Here is a 24,618-nt window from a genome sequence, read left to right on the forward strand (position 1 = left end):
TCTCCTGTGGGAACCTTTGCTGATATCACCTGTGTTCTGCTGTCACTTGAATTCTGTCAGCCTTTGCTATGCTCAGCCCTTGCCTGCAGTGGGCTTCTGAGTTGACGTTTATCCCCTTTACATATACATATAAATGCATGTATAGAATGTTCTTTTTCTTCACTTTGTTGTAGAAGTGAATTATTTCTTGTCTAGTAGGACCCCAAACAGTAACAGCATACTGAGGTTTTTTTCAATTGAAAATGAATAAATGCAGTTTCGACTTTTAGAAAGGATTTTGTTTTGGCCATGTTTTTGCTGCTGTCTTCAGCTTAGGGAAATGTAGTCTGTATATTTTGAGACTTTGGACATTGAGATTTCCTTTGTGGTTGAGTACACAGTTGATTGTCCTTCAAATGTTCCAGGTGCATTCTTTATCCATTTAAGTTGTGTAATCATGCAATAAATCTAGACTTTTCTAAGTTTCTGATCTGTCACCCTCTGTGGGTTAAAACCTGTTACCATAATTGATGCGGCTGTAAGCATTTCCCATAGTCCATAGGCTGCTGTCCTTTGAGGCTATGTTCCTTGGTGCACACAAGACAAAGTGCACATAGCCTTGGACCACTGTTCCCTTTAACAGGACAAAGTTTGGGCCTCATGTTTTCCACTGTGCCTAATAGTCTGATATGAAAACCATTATGCAGTCCTGATGTTTACATACTATATAGGTCTGTCTTACATTTGACAACTTCTTTCTTTCTTCTTTTGGTTACATAGAAGTCTTTCTAGTATCTTGGTTGTTTGGATAGTATTACATATTCGATTTGACTGTGTTGTGTTTGACGGCTTCTTTCTTATTTTGGTCATACAGAAGTCTCCCTAACATCTCGGCTGTATGGATAGCACCTTACGTTGTTTTCCACAATTTCTCTTATTTTCCTTGCTGTCGGTAACATGTGGATCTACATCAGAACATAGCTATCCCAAAGAAGCTTGATTTTAATGAGGTATTTTCTTTTTTTTTTTGACTCAAAGTCAGTATTCATTTTTGCATTTATGAATATAGAGCAGATGTCAGTTTACAGAATACAGCTAATCACATTACAAACAAACCAACACACAACATTAATTATATTCTCAGCACAACAGTAATTTATGACACTCCTCCCCAAACTAACACAGGTCCAGGTTCAACATAAGGGGAAAAGAACCACCAGCAGTTGCTACTTGAGAGCTTAAGAAACCATTTTCAACAAATTTCATGTCTACAGTTTAGTTCTCTGCACCAGAGTATAAATTGCTTTTCAGATGAAAGACCTGGCTGGCAGGGGTGTGTTTGTTTCTAGGGGGGAGAACCCAGGTCAGAGAAATACTGGGGAGTAACAAGAGGTCCACTTCTGTGGCCAGACAACCAAATGAGGAGGTAGTCATTCTGAGTTCTCAAGCAGAGAGGGCTGTGCTTATTGTGGGAGCTGGGCAAGGTGCAGGCACTCCTCTGGATGAAAAGCAGAGGGGACACTTCTCCAGGGAAGTCAGAACCAGGTGTCAATGCAGCTTCAAAGCGGCTCTTTTTTTATGACAGAACTTTCAAAGTATCTCATTACATCACCGCACAGGGTAACCCCATACAACCTCGAGTGCCATCATCGCTGCTGTTGAGCGTTTTCATTTGGTACTGGCATAGCTCCCTCACCAGTGTGTAAAAGGCATCTTCCACACACTGTCTGGTCTTGGCGGAGGTTTAAATGAACGAAATCTTGTAACTCTTGGCCAGTTCATGGGCTTGCTTTGTGTCAACTGTCCGTGTTGCCAATCACATCTGTTTCCTACCCGCACCATATAGGTACATCATCATCTTTCACCTGCTTAATCTGCTCCTGTAGAGGTTAATATCCGTAAAAGATTTGCTGTTATTGATGGCAGACACACAGAGGAAGCCTTCGCCTGTCCTCATATATTGGTCTCTCATGGCACTGTACTCTTTTCCAGCTGTGTCCAGTATGTCCAACAGACACGTCTCACCATCAGTTACCACCTGTTTTCGGTAAGAATCTTCTATGGTGGGATTATATTCATCCACAAAGTGGTTCTGGATTAGCTGGATCGTCAATGCACTTTTCCCAACACCACCTGCTCCAACCATTACCAGTTTGTACTCAGTCATTTCACACCAACAAGAACCTCAAGCTCCACTGACCCAGCTTCGGGCGGCTTTTGAACCTCAACCGAGAAAATTGTTGTGGAGACCCCGAAGCCATCACAAACAGCCCCCACCTGGGAGTGGCTGCTATTTTCTTTTTTAAAAAAATATTTATTATTTTAATTTTATGTGTATGAGTGCATACATATTGCCTGCATGTATATAACTGCACCTGTGTCATGCAATGCCCAGGGAGGTCAGAAGAGGGTGGCATATCCCCTGGAATTAGAGTTACAGATGGTTGTTAGCCTCCTTGTGGATACTGGGAACCGAACCTGGATCCTTTACAAGAGTAGCCAGTGCTCTTTAGCTGCCGAGTCATCTCTCCAGCCCCTGAAGTATTTTAGTAAAAGACAAAAAAAAAAAAAAAAATTCTTTCTTTCCTTACCAGTGATTCCTGAGAACTTCTGGAGTTCCTGCCTCTGTGACTTAAGCAAAGACAGAAAAATTAGCTCCAAAAGTGTTAAAAGTGCCCCATTTAAGTGAATTAAGACAGGTCTGTGTCACATATGATGGTATATACCTGTCAACCAAGCTATTAGGGAGGTTAAGGCAGACTATGAGTTCAAGCAAGCAAGGACAGATTGGCTTATATAGTGAGTCCTCCCCATCTCAAAAACAAAAAAAAACAAAACAAAACAAAGCAAAAAACCAGACAAATCTTGGGCTGGTGAGATGGCTCTCTAAAGTTACATGCTGCCAAGCCTACCTGAGTTCAAGCTCTAGGTCCCACATGGTGGAAGGCAAGACTGACTTCTCTAAGTTGTCTTCTGACCTCCACATGTGTGTAGTGGCACACACTCCCCTCAATAAATAAATGTCTTTAAAAAGACAAATCTTCACACAAAGGAGTATTTTGAGAGCTGGAATGGATACAGATGCCAGTACCTGGAGAAGTAGGAACACCAAGAAAAGAAAGAGCAGGGTGGAGATGAAAAAAGGCTCCTTAACTTTCAAAATAAGTAGGCACACTAGGCATGGTGGTACATACCTATACTCCGGCACTCAGGAAGCTGAGGCAGGAGGTTCACAAGATCAAGGCCAACTGGGGGCTACATAGTGAATTCCAGGTCAGTCTGAGCTGCATAGTGAGACTCTTTCTCAAAACCCAAAGCCAACCAACCAGCAACCAACCAACCAACCAACCAACCAACCAACCAAACAGTATGTACACAGTTGGGCAATGTTCAGTTGAACAGAGGTATGAAGAGACTAGAGAACAGAACTATAAAAATTTTAGATGTTAATTATTTTTTAAAAAGGAAACAAATGGTGTTTAGTGAACAGAGATATAATGCTGTTAGAGTGATGGGAGTGTGAGTCGCTGTAGAGTAGGGAGGGACAAAAGAAGATGGCATCTACCTCGGGGGGAGTCATACTTTGCCTGCTGGTGCTAGACTTCATTTAAGGAAGCTGAAGGAGAAACCTGGCACATTTTGGTGATTGTCATCTGGAAGACAGAGAAGTAAGGACAAAGGGGCCGGCACCTGGTGGCAGGGTTTCCAGGAGGGCAGACTGTGAGGTGCAGTCTACTGGCAGCACTTCGAAATGGAAGTGGAAATTTGATCTTGCAAAATGAAAGAGATTAAAACAAGGGGATGTTTTCTAATTCTGTATTTTTAGTTTTAAAACTCTTGTTTCAACTACTTGGATCTTTTCTAGCTTTATGGTTGACCTAGAGGCTGTTTCTGTTTGGAACAAAAGGGATGTAAAACTGTGTTTGCTTCCATTCATGGATTTAATTAGGCGTGTTGCCCAATCTATAATAAAGCACGGTTTTAGTTTCTCTTTGTTAAGGTAGTCAGAGGCCTTTAGGCATGAGTGACTTACTAAAATGTACTCATATTGTTGGGGACGAATTACCATCCCGACACTGTCAATCACTCAGGGATTTTATATCCCCAAGCCTCTTCCTTGGTTGTTTTGTATTACACAAAGATGACATTTTATTCTCGTATTTGTTCACAGACATGATTCACATTTTGCTATTTTGTACATAAGGAAATCATTCTAAATTCAGCAGCAGTGCCAGCCTGACTAAAAAAAGTTATTTTCCATATCCACAAAAATGTTAATCAGATTTTTGTTAGAACATGTGTAAGAACTGGTTTTTATTGTCACAGTTCTTGATGTCAGATTACTAAAATAATTTATGTTTTGTTGTGGGAACATGGGAGCACGCAGAGCCTCCAAAATCACATGACCACTTCTCAGCCCACACTTCTTCATAACACATAGAAATTATTTGTGTTTTGTGGTAACAAATGAATGGCAGGAACAGCAGAATTTCAATGTGGCCTTCCTTTATTTGATTAAACATAGTCTCTATTTATTCTTAAAAAAACTAATTTACGTTAAATGGCAACAAACCATGATAATTTAGAAAACATGTTGAAACTGAGAGTGAAGAGAAATGTTCTCTATGTAAACCACACTGTAAACCATAAAACTTATTTTTGTCAACTGCTTCTCATGACAGTGGCTGGGAATTTGACATTTCTACTATGGTAGGCAAAAAAAAAACATGTAAAATACACTCTCCCACACGCCACATCACATCTCTATTTATATTTCCAGACTAAAAGCACTACAGCCCCCAAAGTGCTGAGAGTACTGTGCACTGTTACAGAGAGCAGGAGGCTCACACAGCTTTCACCTTCAATGGCTACATCTGCATGGCTGGCAGCCCCGACATCCCAGCCGTCCTTACTAGCCCAAGCTGGCTCACAGAAAAAAACGATTGCTTTCTAATCCAAAAGGAGATGAACTTTTCAATGAACTCTGACTAATACATGACAAAACAAAGACCCCAAATGGACTTCAGGGAGAGCACTTTTTATGACTTTCCCACTTCAAAATGTGTCAGTAGCCAGTATGTGTGAAGTGAGTGTTAGGAAAGTTTGCAAGAAGGCTAGGAAACACAGTGTGAGAGAAACCTGGCTAAATCCCTAATTTTACTTGAGGAATAGATTCTACACAGTTGACTAGCTTGTGGAAGTTTTCTGATTAAAACTTCTTCTGTCTACTTAAAGATCCTAAGAAGTCAGCACAATCCTGTTCTTCTCCTTGCAGAAAGGGTTATTTAGTTTGGGATATAACATTTTAAAACAATAATGCAAGCCTCCTGGGAGAATACCACAATAAATGTCTCACAAACCACTCAGTTAATCCCAGGGTATAATCTGGCTGTTTTAAATTACTGCAGGGAATATTATGGGCCTTAATGACACTGTAACTGCATAAAGCCAAAGAAAGCTAGAAAGAAAGGCCAAAAAGATGAGCTCAGAGCCAGCTAAAGTGACAACAAACATGTGGTTGTTTACTAGGATTGGAGAGGTTTTGTCTGCAGATGTTTGTGGTTGCTAGAAGGTTCCAGAGGAATGAGTTGTTACGAAGATTTGCAGAGTTTGATGAGAGTAAGATTCCCCTTGGAGATGGCAGGCCCCAGGACAGGGAGGCCCAGTGGTACAGACAGAATTTATAGAATTCTGTGGTCAGATCATCCTTCACTGGTCCCACAATGTACGTCAACAAATTAATATTGTACGGATGTCATTTCAAAGCTGCCTAAAGATGAGAGTCATTATTGAAGCCAGTAGAGCACAGATGGTTCAAACTATATGCAGATATTCATACTTGCATTTTTGCATTATAGCTGCTTTTTTCCCCTGTTGAACTGTAATGAATTGTCTCATAATCTATTCCATCTTCTTGCCATTAGCAGGCTTTGAATGTTCACAAATAGGAGCAAAGAACTCATTTTCCAGAGCTTTAATCACACAAAGAGGGAATGCCTAATTCTCTAAATGAAATGGTCTGTGATCACTGAAGCAGAGATTTAATATATCACGGCAAATTAGGTAGATTTTAATAAATTACTTATCTCCCTGAATACTTTACATATGCTTAAGAAGGAATAGCCTGTTTGCAAACAGTGAAAACCCACAGCCTATAAAAATCCTTTGAAGAAAATGACAAATAAAAAAGTAAATTAAAAAATGAAATGCATAATATCCTAGACCTCCAGAGACAATTCCTTTGCAGCACTGATTCACAGCTCCATTAAAAATATCAATTAAACCGTTCAGCAAGATTGGGTAACAGCTAGAAAATTAACTTTCTGAGCTGCTTTTTGAGGATCTGGCTATCCAGATACATCCCAGCATTGTACAAGCTTGATGTAAGTTTAAAAAAATGATAAAGGATTCTCTTTTCATGTTTAACTAAACATTTCAGAATTTGAGTCCTACTTTAATTTTTTCTATGTCATAACAAGTTTTTGAAAAGTGTGAATCTATCTGCCTATCTATCTATCTATCTATCTAGTCATCTATCTATCTATCTATCTATCTATCTTCTATCTATCATCTATCTATCATCTGTCATCATCTGGTCTTCTTTATATGCATACAACCAGGGATCCCATATCACCATTACAAATACATGAGTATCATACAAATGGGAACAATTACAATTTTAATGAAAAACAAAAAACTTGGAGTAGTTTAGAAAGTTGGTGCCAAGTCTCCTTTATATTTAATTGATAGAAACTGTATGCATCAAAGAAAATGCATACTGAGCCTTTAATGTGCATAAAATGGGTATTAGCATTTTAAAGAGGAAGATTAACACATTAATCCAAATAATTTTCATATATTGCTTCTAATAAAATCTTCACAGTATAAAAATCCTAATGAGGCTAATCAGAGGCACTCCATTTAGTGGGATGATTAGGGAAAACATAAAAGTATTTCTTTTTCATAGGTTTCCTATGATTTATGCTTTTGCTTATGAAAAATAAAAAGGGGAATGACATCCCTGTTCTTCATAAGAAAATGTTGAAAATGCAAGTAGACATTTTCATGCTATCGTGTAGGTATAAATTATTGAGAAGGTGCTACCCATTGAGGAGAACTGAAGTCCTAAGGGGTGGCAGTCATGGGAAGGAGGGGATAGGAAAATAAACCAATGAAAAACTATACAAAATTTGAACATTTCAAGCCTAAACCCAGGCGTTCCCTTCTGGTTCCCCATGAATTATAGATTACATACGCCAGGGTGATCACAAAAACCCTTCGGCTTTTATGTGGGCATCTTCTCAGAAGGAGGAGATGCCTCTGGAACAGTTTCTTTCAAGCCTCCAAGTCCTCTCTGTATTGCTCGTAGAAAGACCGGAGGGCATGGAGAGCTTTCACGGTCACCTTCAGCTTGCCAATGCTGTCACCATCTGCTCGGGCATCAAAAACTAGGGAGAAAATAGCAGCAAAAAGTCAACACCGTTCAGCAGTTTTCTTGGATGCTAGATCAGACAACTGTGGAGAAGTTCTGTGAGAGCTCTACATTCACACTAAACCCAGCCATGTATATGAATGAAAATACACATTTCAGATACACTGCAACGTGTGCTGTTTGTGGAGTAAAAACTAATGAATCCTGGTTACCTAGTAAAAAGGCTATAGGGTACTGACTCCCACACATTCAGAATTTCATCCAAAATATTGTGTGAATATCAAACTTCAAGCCAGCAAATGTTAATGTGTGACACGGCATCAGGATTGGTTACCGATCTTCCTAAGAAGATGTTCCATTACAAGTAGGATTCATGCAAAATTAGAAAAACAAAACAGACAACTCAAGAACATTAAGGTTTGTGGATTGGACATAGACTTTCCTTAGAAGAGTTTTCAATGGGTCCCAAAGACAGACTACTTAACTGAAGTCCTGGGGTCGGGGCTTCTCTGAGTACAGCCTGGTGGGATGTCAATTCAAGCCCCCAGACGCCACTGGCTGGGGAGTGACATTTGTTAGGGACCCAAGGCCAGAATCCTGGAGTTTGTGAGTTTGTTTGTGCTTACCAGCCTTGTAGTTTGTTGAACCTGAACTTTATTTCCTTGAACTTCAATGATGCGTGTGTGTGTGTGTGTGTGTGTGTGTGTGTGTGTGTGTTCAAGTGTCCTCCTATCTCAGCCTCCCGAATAGATGAACTTCAGCTACTGCATTAACCTACGTGTATGTGTGTTTTACTTCAAAGAAAATTTTTGAGGAAATCTTCAATGAAAACTTGATGGACATGAGGGTAGAGAGACTAGCCACTGGCAAGTAGAGCAGCCCAGTGGTGCCCAGCTTCTTTTCCTGGGACCGTTTACTTCCATGTGAAGCAGAGCAAGGCATTACCATGATGCTGGGACTAGTGCTTAATCATCTGACTGGCTCCCCAAACATGGATTTGACAGTTGGGTGTTGGCCCAGAATGGTCTCTGCAGACTCACAGGAAGAGGTGGGCAACTAATTTTGGTCATTTCTGTCAGACTTCATTGGTCCTAGGGTCTTTAATAGGGGTTAGATTAGTACTTTTTTTTTTTTTTTCTTTGAGATGGTCTCACTATATAGCCCTGGCAGGCCTAAAACTCCCTATGTAGACTAGGCCTGTCTCTGCCTCCAGAGTGCTAGGATTAAAGGCATGTACTGTCATACCCATCTTAGATTAGTATTTTAATCTAGTCATCTTTTTGTGCCCAAGTATAACCAACTGCCCCTAAATTAGATAAGCTTACTTTAAGACTTCCAAACAGGTGTCTGCTTGTTTATTTGATTTAACTTGGACAATCATTTGGTTCAATCATGGCTTCTAAGCACCCGTCATCTGCCCAGGACTAGCAGTTTCACACAGGTACCACAGTATTACAGAATAAGTGACCCCTTAAAAGGTGCTCAGGGAAATAGTTTGACTGGCCTGAATAAGTAAATCAAGAAAGCAAGTACACTTTCTGAAGGGCTCTTGTCAACTTAACCGGTGAGAACCACTGTGTGTGGCCCGGGCCTTCTGATTGTGATTACTAACACACAAACTCTTCAGCATGTGCTAAGTGTGTGTGATAAGAACAGAAGGCAGAAATTAAGCACTGTTGGAACTCACACCTGGTAATGTGAAAATCTAGGCGGCACATTTTGTGAAGAATCCCCTACTGGGAATCCTGTCAGGAAAGGAGTGACCTAAACTACTCAGAGCTAGCTAAGGAACCACATCATATTATGACACTGCATCGCTAAACTAAAGGGAAGCCTTGAGAAGACGCCGCCACGATTCACAACGCACTTAAGGCCAAGTGCGTTAGAAGAGGCTTCCACACAGAGCAACACGCTTAAGGTTGAGTGCCTTACCCCCAATACCAAAAAATGCATAGTTCCTGTGAAGCTCAATTATTTAAAAATTCCTATTAGCTACAGAAGGGCAGAGAAAGGGAGGGTACAAAGACAGGCTACGGCTGTAGTAATGTTAGCTTGAGTAGCACAGGCTTCTGCTAGGGTATAGCAGCCCCTCTGGGTGGCAGGAAGAGGTCTGAATAGAATATAGCCTTTGGCTGCTGTTGGCTATGCAAACTGAGCTCCACTAGCATTCATACCGTCGATATTTTGCTCAACGATGTCTCTCCCTTTCTGAAACATGTCAGCGAGGTCAACGTGAGCAACACCGATATCCTCACATTCCAGATCCTGCTCGTCCTCGGGAGGGTCACTGACCACAGTGAAGCGAACACTGGGAAGGCACGAGAGAGAGAGGATTGTTACCATGGTGGGACAGGACACTGACACACACACACACACACACACACACACACACACACACACACACACCTGCCACGTGGGTTTTTGTGACACTTTCAAAGATGCCACTAGAAAAGACATTAGGGACATTCTTAGCTGAACTACTAAAACCTCACAGAACACCCAGTTTTTGAATGGGCACCAAGCTCCTTTCTAAGCATGGATGGCAATTACCTCCAGAATTGAAGAAAATGACCAGACAAGGGGAAGGACTTGATGTTCACACTACTATACAATAGCTGATATTTTGACATCTCTACTTTTGAGACTACAAGGATAAAATGCATAAAGACTATGGAGGTTAAACAGTCAGAATTTTCTGCAGAAACACATGCTTTCTTTAGTAGTGCACAGCTCTGGGGCTGGTAGCAAGCAATGTATCCAATTCTATGTGTTGTTCTACAAAATGTAGAGGCTGCCCTGCCTGGGGAACAGTCTGAATCCCAACAGATAAAGGCTGCAGTTTTGCCCAGCGGCTGTATCAGATGTTTGGATTGCTTCAGCAATCTTTTAACTTACAATCATAGAATCCAAGTTTTATTTTACTTTTAGACACATAATTGCAGGGTTCTGATGGAACTGATTTGAATTAGTGGCCTGTGCTGAGGCCAAATACACTTGGATTGACCAAATGACAGGAATTTACAGTTAAGTACTCTTTTGATATGTCTTGGCAGCCTAGCCTAAACCACGGGTGCTTGTAAACCTTAGTGTTTTAAACTCTGTGAAACATATCTATCACAAATCAGAAAAACAAGAAACAGAAAAATCCAAGTCTCTGTGAAATCATGCCTTGATAGATACAAATAAAATACTTTCCAAATGCTTATAGGTAAACAGGACAATATTTTTAAGCAATTTACTAAAGACAAGCATTCAGAATTTTGTTCTTTTACTAACAAAAAGCGAGGAAGAAATTTTGAAGAAATTATAAAACAGAAATCTCCTAAATCAAAATGAAAGTTCACACCTATTCACACAATATTCAGGAAGAGCGCAGATCCTGACAAGTGGTTTGAGTATTATACACGATGCACAGTATAGAGAGAATAGGATGGAGCAGTGAAAGTATTTGTTCTTGGTTCACATTCTGACTTTTTTACTTATTTAGCTGTGTGACACTGGAGAAATTACTTAACCTCCCTGATCTCAGTTTCCTTCTCTGTGCAATGAGGATAATTATACATATGAGGATGGAGGGCTCCTGTGAAGATAAGATGAAGCGATACAAGTGAGCAGTGCCTGGAGCACAGTCAGCTGAGCAAATGGACAAAGTTTGTTCCAACGGAAAACATGGTTGGATTCCGAAATTATATACTAATTATTAAAGATGTCCATTAATGAAGAAAGCTGCCTTAAAATGAACGCACTAGAAAGAGGGAGAAAAAGTGCCATGTGACCCCATGCCTGTTGCCTGTGATGCACCAGCCTCCTAACAGTGCCAATGAGTACATCCTAGAGCGTGAGACACACAGGGTATAAGAGAAATGGGCGATTTTCAGGTTCTTAGGTACCTTGACACTTTATATATTTTTACCTCATATTTCAGGATGATATCCACATCACTTTATAAATATAGGCTGTCTAACTTCTATAAGAAGGACTCAGAACACTGGTTGTTCTTGCAGAAGACCCAGGTTCAAGTCCCAGCACCCACATGGCAGCTGACGGCTGTCCGTAGCTCCAGTTCTGGGGGATCTGCTGGCCTCTTCTGTCCTCCGCGGGCATTGTACAACACAGGTGCCCTTACCTACGTGCAGGCAGTACACTCATACACATAAAATAAAAATAATAAAATATTTTTAAAAAAGAATGTACCACTGTGTATTCAGAAGGAGAGAACATTCTTTACAATGATCACTGGCTTTGGCTGTGGGAAAGGGTAGGTCTCCCCTCTTTCTTCAGCATGGGGAGGTGAGAGGCATTCCCATATTCACACAACACTCACTTTCCATGTGGGGCCCACACTAGGCTTTTCTGAAAACATGACACAACATTTGTGTTTGTGAGGGACATTTGGACGTCTTTAGAGAAACAATGAAGGTAAGGCAGGAGTTACTGAGTTATAGTGGCCTGCCTTTCTTTTTTTCTGCAGTGCTAGGAATGGAACCTAAGAGCTCACTCAGGCTAACCAAGGGTGCTAGATCCCCAGCCCTATGTGTTTTCATTTTGTAAACCAACACTTTGGAGGTAACAGAACTGTTCTTTCTCAAAATGGAGATTCCAGAAACAAAGAAGTCATGGGCAGATGAGAAGCCCGAGCTGCTACCTCGTCCAGCCCAGGACCTGCAGTGACCACCAGGTTTGTTGGCTGCAGGGAAGCTAATGCCATAGCCACAGCTTATGCACCAGGGACTTGTGTGGTAACCCTGGGGGCTGGCGGGCTTTGAAGGGCCTGTGAAGGAAGCAGAAGAATAGGAATTACTAAGTAAATCTTGAGTGAGGACTGTCCTGGGAAAAGCAGGAGCTTGTGACAGGCTTGTGACAGGGCTTCTCCTGGCCCTTCAGGAGCAAAAGAGATCCAGAGAAGACTATTTTGAGGACTCACTGCAAAAGCGACTCTCTGAGCCCATGGACTGAGAATCCTAGACTTTCCTTGTGAAATGAGAACACGTGTTAGGAAGTTCTTCTGAAAAATCGCAGCGTCTTTAACATTCACTCCATGGCCTCGTGGAAAGGCAACAACTTAAGACTGTTCCTGAGGTAGCAGGAGGAGCATTATTCTGAAGCAGCAAAGGCTGGCAAAGGGAAGGCACAGAGGAGAGGACAATGGAGAGGAAGCGTTGGCCAGGCCAGGGGCAGAGCTAGCAGGGCGGTGGGGGCGCTCAGCAGCATTGGAAGCCAGGCAAACTGAGATGCTGCTTGCTCAGAAGCATTCGCTCTTGAAGACCAACGTCTTTTCTTCCAAAAATGATTTATTTTCTCTAACAACAAGAATTTTTAAAGTGTCCTATTAAAAGTTTTAAAAATGCACCCAAAATAATAAAAAAGGGACCATTACACAGTGAGAGTAGGATGCAGCCTAGTCTGAGAGGCTGCTGAGCTGTTATGGTTCATACTATTTATTTCTGCAATGATTTACTGTGCACCTCCAATGTGTCAGGGGCTATTCTATCTGTGGTATGTCTATTTTCTCATTTTATCCTTATAACAACTCTACTCGGTACCATCTTCATGTCCCAGATGAAGAAAAGGAAGCACAGGGAAGAAATAATTAGTCTGAGGACAGGCATTGCCAAGGTGATGGAACAGGAATTCGTGTCCAAGCATGTGACATGCTCACTCTCCCCTCTTCCTTGCAGTTACACACCAAGGACACCGTGATACTACATGCTTCAGTGTTCAAAGTGCTACAGGTCCTCACAGTTATTTTTTTGTAGGAAAGAGACCCAGAAGTCAAGCGCTCAGTTATGGATGGCGGCACAGAACCCGTGTTCCGATTCCTTAACACACCACTATGGTGCTCTGCTTTCTTCTATAAACTTGCTATAAGCATACCTTCTGTGAGGCAGCTCTCGCTTCTGCAGTATGGCTTTTACGATGTCTCGCTCCACTTGGTTGTTTTCTTTATCCAAGTAGATCACTATGCCAAAAGAGAAAAACATTCACAGGAGGAAGTTACTCAGGGGCATGCTACATCGGGACCATTCTGTACTTTTGTAAATACCTGTTTTTCAAGATACAAGTCGTGCTATCTTGCTTGTGTTGCCGGGAAAACAGCTCCAGAAACCAGAATCAAATCTGAAGAGTCATGTGATCTAGTGTCATGCCACTGGCAGGTTTATGTGCACACTTGTCAGAAAAGATACAAGCAACATCTAGGAGTGCCACATCACTGTCACTGCCTGTTAATGGCCCTGGCAGTCATGACAGTAAAAGCCAGCGGTCTTTATTGCTTTGTATTTGAGGGATTTACTGTATTTTCTTTTACCCAAGAAGCGAGTGATAATGATAATGTATGGCAGCACGCCTGTCCTTCCTGACAGCCCCAGTAATTTAATCCGCCTCTCCTGCTACCACATTCAATAAAACAGGCATCTAGTGTGCAGGCAAGGGAATCTAAGGCTGGTGTTGCCTTGTGTGGGGGAGGAAAGGAGAGGGGCTTTCTGACGTGTGAATACTCTTTAGGTTTTGGAAGGTACTGGATTCAGGAATGAAGCTGAAACAGAGATTAGCCAAGCATCTAAAGTGGCAGCAGGATGAAGCATTTGAGAGTGCAGACACTGAATCCTGATGGCCAGCTTGGCTCAGCAGACTCTGACACATGCCTTTGCTGCTGAAGACATCCCTTTTCAGATGCCCTTCTGGACATAAGGCTCCCTCCCCTTTGGCCAGATCAAAAGTGCTCACAGGGAATAGTACCGTGATGATTCTGGAGCTGGTGCTCTTTGGGTTCTGCTGGGAACAAACACATTTCACACTGAGAATGTTTCCCAGGAAACATTCGGTTCTAAATTATAATGCTATCAACTTGTTAAAACTTTCAGTTTGGTTCTAAATTATAATGCTATCAACTTGTTAAACTATTTGGCTCACTTGAGCAAATATTAACTGAGACCAAAAGATATACCCCACAGGAGTTAGGCACATGGAGTGGGATGCCTGTATGGAGGTGACAGTGGCTCAGGAGGAGTAAGAAGTACTGAAGACAAGGTAACCAATTTAACCAGCCCCTGAGAACTGGGTTGCTTGTGCGATGCCAGACTGTATGTGGCTCATCATCTAACAGGAAGGGTGCCAAAATCCTATTGATATATGAGTTTCATTAGTGCTGGTAGACAGTACCTCATTTTTAGAGGGTGCTAATAGAGCAAGGTAAATTTTTTTGTTTTTGTTTTTGTTTTAATTCAAGATGTGGCATACCATATACTCTTCAGAATCCCAAAGCTTTCAGGTCACATCATTTGAAGACCACAGCAATGAAAAAAAAAAAAAAAAAAAGACTGGGGCAGGGTGGTGAGATGGCTCAGCAGGTAAGAAAAGACTGGGGCAGGGTGGTGAGATGGCTCAGCAGGTAAAAGTACTTATTGAGCAAACTCAGTGACCCGAGTTGAATCCCTGGAACCCATAGGGAGAACGAGACAACTTCCTTCCAAAAGTTGTCCTTTAACCTGCACATTCATGCTGTGACACACGTGCCTTCATTCTCACATATGTATCACATATACACATACACCCACAATAATACTACATTTTAAAAGGGGTTAAGGTTGAAACAGTGATTACTCTCTGTAGGGTTTCAGACTGATTTGTGTCTTGACATGAATGCTATTACCATAATTTCTTAGAGTCTTTGATAAACAAATGAAAATAAAACCTAGATCAGTTTTAATGAATCTCAATAGTTTCAATTAAAAAAATGGTGGCAACATACATAATATAAAATTTACCAGTTTAACTTTTTTTCTTTTCTTTTTTTTGGGGGGAGGTCTTTTAAAGACAGGGTCTCCTTGTAGCTCCTGTTGGCCTGGAACTCACTATGTAGACCAGGCTGGCCTTGAACTTACAAAGATCTGCCTGCCTCTGCCTCCTGAGTGCTGGCCAGTTTAACTATTTTATAGTTGAATGATATTAGGTACGCTGATATTGCTGTTGCATTTCTTGCCATTATCCATTTCTGAATCTTTTCCTCATCCCAAACTGAAACTCTAACTCCTCATCGCTAAGTCTTCATTCCCTTCTCCCTCCAGCCTCTGTTATTGTACTTTTTGTCTCAATGAATCTCCTCCAAGTGAGTCATAACATTTGACTTTTTGTCTCTGGCTTATTTCACTTAGCACTGATGTTTCTGAGGTTCATCTGTGCTGTGGCATATCTCAAACTTCATTCTATTTAAGGCTGAATAATATTCCACTGTGTGTGTACAACACATTTTTTCCCCACTCATCCTGTGATGGACATGTGGGTTGTTTTTATGTTCTAGGAGTTGTGGGTACTGAACACTGATATAAAATACCTGTGTCCCTGGTTTCAATTCTTTGTACTATTTACTCAGAGGCAGAACTACTGAGCCTTATGGTAGTCCTTGAAAAATAAAACAAAACATCCCTACACCAAATTACGTGTTTCTGCTTCACCGCATGGGCTGGCGCAGTGCATTTCCTGTTCTCTTAACAAAAGTGGTATCAGCCAGCATTTACTGAGGATGTTTATGTTCTAGGCACTATACTCAAATGTTTACTGCAACCACAGGGTTAAGGGCCGGGATGACCTATACTTTACAGACTAAACAGAGCAGAGAAGGTTAGAAGTTTATTCAAAGAACCTAATTAGAGCACACCAGAGTCAGAACCTGAATCCAGTCCTGTCCTAGACTTGTTCTCTTATGTTCTGCATTATGCTCCCCATTCCCTATGAAGCCAAGCTTTTCCTGCCATTTCAGTGGCAGGTATTTTGTCAGGGTGGCTGGAGTGTCGAAGAGGCCTATAACTGAATCCAGGGTAGCCACCTGATTCTCCTTTCTTTCATAAAGCGCTATTGATTAGATAAATCTACTCTCATTAAATCAAATATTTTGGTTGAAAACTTTAAAAATTCATATTAGTAAAACAAATTCTAGCTCCTTACCAAAAAATTTAGTTTTTCAAAAGTGTATTAACTTGGAACTGTGACAATCTTTGTACTAACATAGTCTCGATCAGGCATCTTAATTTAGCTTAGTGGTTCTCAGTTTTAACATACATCATAGTCCCTTGGAGGGTTTGGTAAAATGCAGTTACTGTGCTGCAACCTCAGAGTTTCTGATGCAGGGCATCTAAGAATCTGCAACTCTAGCATCTACTGTCTTGCTGCTACTGATGCTGGTTAGGTGTTATACATTCCTTTACCCTGTTGTTAAATGGGATCAGGAATGACTGAAGACTCAATGTGTTCAATGCTGTGGGAAAGAGGGACACATCAACCACCTATGACTAGGGCATGACCCTATGATCCTGTGAACACCAAGATTCATGTGGGACTCTGAAACTATACATGGTTAATCTTTTTATAATTTCAAATTTTACATACACCCTTCAAAAAGTAATTATAGTAAACACTAAAAGTATCAGAACTCTCCAAAAGTTACACTGTTCAACCACCCAATTTAATAACAGTCACAAGACAGGATGAAATTCTGTCACTTGTGACAGCACAAATGAAACTGGAGGTCATTATGTTCAGTACAATAAGCTGGGATAGCAGAAGTGGAATCTAAAGAAGTTGATCTCACAGAAACTGAGAATAGAGTAATAGTTACCAGAAGCTGAGGACCAGGTGGATGGGAGGGATGGGGAAAGATTGATCAATGTGCACTAGGTTATAGTTAGATAAGAGAAGTAAGTCCTGTTGTGTTAGCGTACTATGGTTCAAAAAAGCTAGAGGAAAGGATTTTTAATACTTTTGCCACAAGGAAATGATAAACATTAGCAAAGACAAACAGGCTTAGTCTGATTTGAACATCACATGATATATCCATGTATATCACACTGTAGTCCATAAAGATAAATAACTAGAATCACGTGTGTAAGCAAGCTCTCTAGTACCTACTACATCCCCAAACCAAGATGTGTGATTATCTTGGCAATTAAAAACACAGTGAAAGTGTCCCTCACTTCTGTAGGCTGGAGAAATCCTTATATTCTCTATCAATGTCAAATGTAAATGGTTAATTATGGATTGATAATCTTGAATCTTAGATAACTTTTAAATTTTATTTCTTATTTTTATGTGTATGAGTGTTATTTATGCCTGCATGGATGTAAGTGCACCCCTGTCATGCAGTGCCCAGAACCGAGGTCACAGACGGTAGTTAGCTACCATATGGGTGCTAGGATTTGAACCACAGGCTTCTGCAAGAACAGCCAGTGCTCTTAAATGCTGAACCATCTCTCCAGTCCTGGATCTTAGATAACTTTTATATTGAAGAATTATTAACTCTCCCATAATCTTTATCTTTGCCAAAATTCCTCCTTCTATTATTAACAAAATCTAATGTTCTATATCCTTTTCATTTTCTGAACTGAACTTTAATTGTTCCAAAAGACAGACTGCTCAATCCTCAGAGACTAAGGTCCAGAGCTGTGTAAGTCTCATAAAAACTCTGGACGATTTCATTAATCTTTCTTCTTCCCACTGTCAATTCCCTGAAGGCTCTGTTCAGCCCAGACAACATTCTTCAGGTCTACCATTAATCTTTTCCCCTCAAACTATCTTCTTGCTTTCTCAGCATTCTCAAAGTAAAAATTTCAAGCCCAATAAAATGCAAATATTTTATTCTTGATACCAAAGTCTAGTGAGTAAATTCAACTTCAGTTTTTTCAGTGATAGTAGTCCTAAGAAGATACATTTTTGTATGCAGGCAGAACTGGCATTAACAACTTTTCATAAAGACTGAATTTGATTATGAATAATCCTGAGGATTGCCAGTCTAGTCCAGTCCTCTTACGTACCTAATTTAGGCCCCAGCATTCAAATTCCTTTTGTGTACATTCAAATTACAATGCAGACCAAAATCAGGGTCGGGTTCAGTGAACCTCTCTACAGGGAGGTAGGTGTTCACACGATAGATAGCGTGTCCTAACTGTGCCCTAAATCTTGCATTGAATTTCAAAAGCAAATGTGGAAATAAAATGACTTTCATTAACATTTAATGAGATTTAAAAGCTGTAAGGCTGTATTATATTGACTTTCTCTACCAAGTAACAAGTGAATGGTAAATCATTACAATAATTGATGCAATAGTTTCTTATTAACCAAAGATTCAAGGAGATCTCCTTGCAACAGGGATGCAAATATAATGATTTAAGAATAAAGATTTCCACTGCTGTACTTAAATGAAAATTAAAACTACCAATAAAGCAATTATTTCTCAAATTTGCTGATAACCTATGACTTCAGTTTTGTAGGTAAAAACATCATTATACAGTCCTATCCTCTGTTCACAAATAAAATAATCTTAAAATTCTTTCCAATTATTATTGGTCAAAACTCAATAGATAGGAATAGAAGCAAGAAAAGTATAGTAAGTATTTCTAATGAAGTCTCTTCTATAATAAAACAGATTTTTTTTTTTTTGCCATCAAATGGCTAATTCATTAGAAACATGAGCAGCTCTTAAAATACCAATCAGATAGTAAGGTACTTTGCAATAAAGAGGAAAAAACAAAACAAAACAAAAAACAAGTAAAGCAAGCAAACAACAAAACCCAGCAGACCTCAGCAAATCGTGTGCACACAATTCAGGATGCCGTAGCATGTACTACATGTTTGATCCAGAGGATTCAACATGCTCTTCAGGCAAATGGAAACATCTGTTCTGCTACAAGGTCAAATTTCTCAGTATACAACCAATTTCTTGGGAACAATTTTGTTGCCAGTCTAGCTAAACATTCTACTGCTGATCTTTACACAGAATACAAAAAGCCAAGTAAGTCTGTCTCTTTCATTGGGGTATCCTCATCAACAGTAACCAAACATCTCTTTCACTACTATTTCTATTTTGATATGCTTACTCTTTTGGTACTTGCAATCAAGCATCTGTAGGAAGCTGGAGAAGACAGTTTTGGAAATGCTTCTTTCATAACAAGTAAGTAAAGGAAGCACTCTGACTCTTCCCTGGCTACAGTGCCTATTTCCCATATGACTTCTCCAGCCGCCTCTTGTTACAGAGTGGGAAGGGCTCTTAGAAGAAGGTATGAAATTTAAACATCTTGCCTAAATCCATTCCTTTACTAAGAACTGTGGATACAGAGAAGACTAGATCAGATTTCTGGGTCATCGAGATTACTTTCTCAGGCAATGAACATAATTCTAAAACTAGCCTTGATCATTTGTAATCCTGCTGCTACAACAGCAAGATTACATTTTTCTTAAAATGTAGTTTTTAAGATTGGACAAAAAAAATCTTGGTTTCTAACTAGGATGACAGGGCCTGCTTAGCAGAAGATGAGGTGGCCCCATCTTCACAATTCCGCATGGTGGCCCGGTCTTCATGAGTCCACATGGGCTCCAGGATAAAGTATAAGAAGTTTCAACTCTTGGTGATGGTGGCTTGGGACGAACTTTGTTTTCCCTCTGATTCTACACTGATGATCACATTATATTATTAAAAATTCCCGAGTACTGATTGATCTAAGAATTTACAGGGTGCTTATTGGGTATGTTTTGGTCCAATAGATCACATTTCAACTGGCTGATAGACCAGGCCCAAAGAGAGAAACCTGCCTGCTTCAGTGACTGTGCACATGGGTCAGCTAACAAAAGGCGTGGTAAGAACTGAGGCTTCATTCAGTTCAAATTTCAACATTGAGAGAGATATACATCAGTGTAGAAACCTTTATGTGATCAGAAAGGTAAGATTAAGCCACTGAATGATTTGAATGCTATCACTAAAAAATTAGTTTATTTCCTTCTTTTGAAAAGTCACATTTTTCCAACTGAAATTCAACTTCAGACTTAGGTGGCATTTTTCTGTGGATACTATAATATAGGAGGAACAGCCATACAGGCTCTTTTCCCACTGTCTTTCTCTCTCTCTCTCTCAAGTTTATTATTTTTATTTTATGTGTATGCATGTATTGCCTGCATGTAGGTAAGTGCACCCATGTCGGTCAGAAGAGGCTGTCAGATCCCCTGGGACTGGAGTTAAGGACAGTTGTTAGCTGCCATGTGGGTGCTGGGATTCGAACCCAGGTCTTCTGCAAGAACAACCAGTGTTCTTAACTGCTGAGCCATCTCTCCAGCCTGTTTTCTCTTTTAAAAAATTTTTATTTATTATTTTTATTTTATGTGTATGAATATATTGCCTGCATATATGTAAGTGCATGTGGGTCCCTCAGAGGTCAGAAGAGGGAACTGAAGTTACAGATGGTTGTTAGCCACCATATGGGTGCTGGGAACTGAAACCCGGTCCTCTGCAAGAGCAGGCAGTGCTCTTAAACTATTGAGCCATCTCTCCAGCCCTGTTTTCTCTTAACTTTACAATTACTTCAATGTAATTTTCTTAATTGTTACACTACAGCTCTGGCTTTTATTAATCTATTCTGATAAGACTTCAGTGAATTCATGTGAGCATCAAGAATTAAACTTTCTGCTTGTTTCTTTAGCATCTCTCACTGACAAAAAAAATAAAGCAATAACTTCCCCCAAACCAATCTTATAACAACAACAAAAACTCAAACTATACACATAGAAGTCCCTATTACAAATACATCATCTGTACCATTGGTATAGTTATAGTAGACCCACTGCCCATTCTTGGGCTTTGGAAGTGACACAGGTGTCTCTTCAGCAGGAAGACTGTAGAATCGGCACTCAATGAACAGTTGTTGGATAGTGTTGTCCATGGTTATTCGAGAATCATTAAGGCTCAGAGCTATGATTTCAATTCGAATTTCTTCTGATAGCTGTTTAAAGAGCAAAACAAACAAAACACAATAAAGAAACAAAATAAAAAAATCATTCATTCTTTTATACTATTAGTTTAAAATGAAATGGCACAGCCAATGGGTTTCTGGAATGAAACACACACTACTGTATGTTACACATGAGAGATTATTCATGACAGAGAGAGAACGAGATTTGAACGCCCCAGGGTCTGAAGTTAACAGTGTCATGGCAATAGTCTCCTGATTTACATTTGAGGCTATAAATACTCATTGGTAGTCTATGAGGAGTGAAGATTATGAGGTCTTCATCTCCCATGGCTTTCAGAATGACAAGCATCAGTTGGCCTTGTTTCAAACTAGGTAATGAAGTACATGTTTATCATTGCTTTATTTAATCCATAGTACCTGAGAAAGCTTCAATTATTCAGAGATCAAAGCCTGTTGAACACTTTCTAGCTATTATGCTAATATATGTAGCCATATCAAGCTACGGTAACTAGAGCAGAAACTACAGTTCACTATCGTATTTCTGCCACAATATATTTCACTCAATAAGTAACACATTTTCAAACAAAAAAAACCAAAATCTTCCACCTAATTTAACACATATTTTCTTATAATTTATTTTTCACTTAGCACTTATGGTATGAACAGCTCAATATTTCCTCATTTTTTTTTTACAATTTAAAATTTGTTTTTTATTTCAAAATTCATCTTTACTATGAGAGTCATGCCACTGTCAGTCATATAAGTTCAAATAACAACTAGAAGAACATGAAAACAACACGTGTTTATGTGGCCAGGTTGTAGGAATACATTGTTAAATGTCTACCACCAGCATGCAAACTCACCCTAGTGATTACATAGGTATTTCAGAACACACAGTTAAGCAAATTAAAAAACGTAAGTACCCTATTGTAAGAAGGTGCCCACAAAGAGCCATTTCCATTGCTGTCAAACACCCTCAATATTTGATGAAGTAATTTTACCCCCTTCTTTCAAAAGACATTTTCTTTTATTATGTATTCTAAGACACTTTAACTAAAAACTCAAATCTGAATATTTCAATAAGGTTATTTTATTATTCAGTAGATTCATGGAAATTTTACTAGGATGACAGAAAATTCCACACCATTCTGTCTCCACTAATACAGGTACAAGGCTGCAGCTGGCAATATTACTAGGATTAGCATAGTATGATGAAATATTTAAAGGAAATTTTTTTCTAAAACCTAATAAATCAAATGACTGCCAAATGTCATTAAAGTGATGGTCTTTGACTTGAATATGCTTTTCATATTCAAATTTGAAAAGAAAGAGATGAAAGCCTGGAAAGGTTACTCGGTTTCAACTAATAACCTCAAGCCCTCTCTGTCACGTGCATAAAGAATGAAGTCGGCGCTATTGTCTAATCTCAGTCAGAAAGGCCCTTCTCTGTCTGGTGAAGACTACATGGTAAAGAAAATATTTTAAATGATATTATTTTTTCTTTAAAATGTACAGTGGTTGTGGAAACACTGCACATACATCTATTTTATAATTCTGATATAAGCACAGCACAATGCAAAATTAAACTGGGAATATGAGAGACTTAGACTTGCTATAGCAGTAATATCTTATAAAATGGTCATATTCCTGCACAAAGGAAGTAAAGGAAAAGAGTTATAAAAAGGAAAAAGTAACGTACACTTACTCTATTTTGTGAAGACAGGAATTTAAAACAGTTTACTGGAGACATAATGAAGAGACAAATGAATTTTAAACTAGCAGGAGAATCTAATTTATTTAAGTGGTTATTTTATTAATAATACATTAACTATACAAGTCCCATGTAGAAACTTGCATCATTTTAAAGAACTAATTTAGGCTGTCAAGACCACATGGCGATCAAAGTAGATACCTTCAATCACAGCTTAAAAATCAAATAGCAAAACTAAAAATACGCAAAATAACAACAAAAAAGAAAGCATGCTGTATTATCCCCCCAAAACCAAAAGACTTTAAACTCATTTGTCTGTTTTCTTTCTGATTTAGTTTTGTTATTTCTCACTATCCATGGTGTTTTAATTTTCTGATGAATATTACAAGAAAAAAATTACGGTCACTTTATTTATTTGATGCTATATGAATTTAACTTACAATAAATCCCCATGGGGGTAAATTTAAAATACATCCAGAAAGCAACTTCTAAATAATGAATCTCCAAGCCTTATAATTTTGGTTAATGGAGATGAAGAGGTATACAACAGGTCAGAAATGAACCTGCTTTCTCTCTCTCTCTTCTCCCTGATCCCACTCATCCCTTGTATGTCCTACCTCTGCTGACAGTATCGTCCTTTAGCTGTTGCCACCCACAACAAAAGATCTGGAGTCATTCTTGCATCTTCTATTTTCCACCCTACCACTGTATCTTCTAAGCACTGCATCTGTGTCTGTTCGTTTTACTTCCTAGGTATTCCGGTGCTTCCCTGAATTGCTGAAAGCATATGGCCTTTCAGACATTGTGCAGCTACTGGAGATACAAAGAAAACATGACACAGTCCCTTTTCCATTTATCTCTAGAGAAATTTCTTTAGACTCTAATGAGGAGCAACTTAACTAATACAACAGGTTTAAGGTTATTAAAAAGTAGAAACAAGATGGAATACGGGAGGAACTAGAAGGAGTGAGCGGACTAGATAATTGCTGGTAATGCGAAGCAGCTCACGGACAGTAAGACGAGCTCAGCGATGGTGGGACCATCACACTGGCCACAACATCACTGCGGACGTACACTGTGCACACCCAGAGAATGGATCTATTCTCGTGACCATGACAGACAAGGCAGCCTGACCTCTCATCTATCTCTTCCCCATAGCTTCAGCCATTCTCCTTACTGCAACAGAATTCTCTCTCCAAAACCAATCATGTATCACCTTTTTGCTTGCAAATCTTTCTACTACTTTATATTCTGGCCATTGCCATGGTATGCTGTTTACATTGCTTGGTTTTTGCATCTGTTGTTTATTCTGTCTGAAATAATTTTTCTACCAGACAAAATCTAGTCATCTTGGCTCACACAGGAATAATAAAAGTATTCTTGACAGGACCAGCTGGCTGTCTTCTCCCATGGCCCTCTCTCAGGTCCACTGCACCGTATGGATTTGCTCACCTACCTGCCTCTCTCTACAGACCGTGAGCTCCAGAAGGACAGGCCAGAGCTTACTCATCTGCTATTTAACATCCTCCCTAGCATTGGTAACATAGTAAGTAGGCTCACAGTAAGCATTTACTGGAACAGAGGAGGCTGAGCATCTTCTATATGGCCAGAATATCTTTTATATAATGCCAGAAGTATGTGAAGCTGCACTTTTCAGTCCTTTCTCATTTGAAAACTGTGTGTTATACACTTGAAAAGAGGGTACTTTTTTTAAAATTATTTTTTATTTTTTTTAAATTGTATTTTATTTTTTTTTATTTAAAATT

At 39.6% G+C, this 24,618-nt stretch overlaps 1 protein-coding gene and 1 pseudogene across 4 annotated transcripts in view; both read right to left on the reverse strand.

Annotated features, from left to right (window-relative positions):
- Positions 1-1,263: 1,263 nt before the first annotated feature.
- LOC103731675 lies at positions 1,264-2,146 on the reverse strand (annotated as a pseudogene).
- Positions 2,147-4,480: 2,334 nt separating this feature from the next.
- The window catches only part of Rpgrip1l (RPGRIP1 like), a 107,874-nt gene continuing 87,736 nt past the window's right edge, over positions 4,481-24,618 (reverse strand). For 2 of the 4 annotated variants that reach the window (XM_008830073.3, XM_008830072.3), the window contains 4 exons: positions 20,988-21,171; positions 13,286-13,370; positions 9,586-9,719; positions 4,481-7,427 (listed from right to left, as the gene is read on the reverse strand). In XM_008830073.3, coding sequence (XP_008828295.1) covers positions 7,315-7,427; positions 9,586-9,719; positions 13,286-13,370; positions 20,988-21,171 — 516 coding nt within the window. In that variant the 3' untranslated portion in view covers positions 4,481-7,314. The remainder of the gene's footprint in view (positions 7,428-9,585; positions 9,720-13,285; positions 13,371-20,987; positions 21,172-24,618) is intronic. The other 2 variants (XM_008830075.3, XM_008830074.3) reach the window with 1 other exon arrangement.

Source organism: Nannospalax galili, unplaced genomic scaffold (assembly GCF_000622305.1).
Source record: "Nannospalax galili isolate Female #2095 unplaced genomic scaffold, S.galili_v1.0 scaffold274, whole genome shotgun sequence".
Taxonomy (NCBI): Eukaryota; Metazoa; Chordata; class Mammalia; order Rodentia; family Spalacidae; genus Nannospalax; species Nannospalax galili.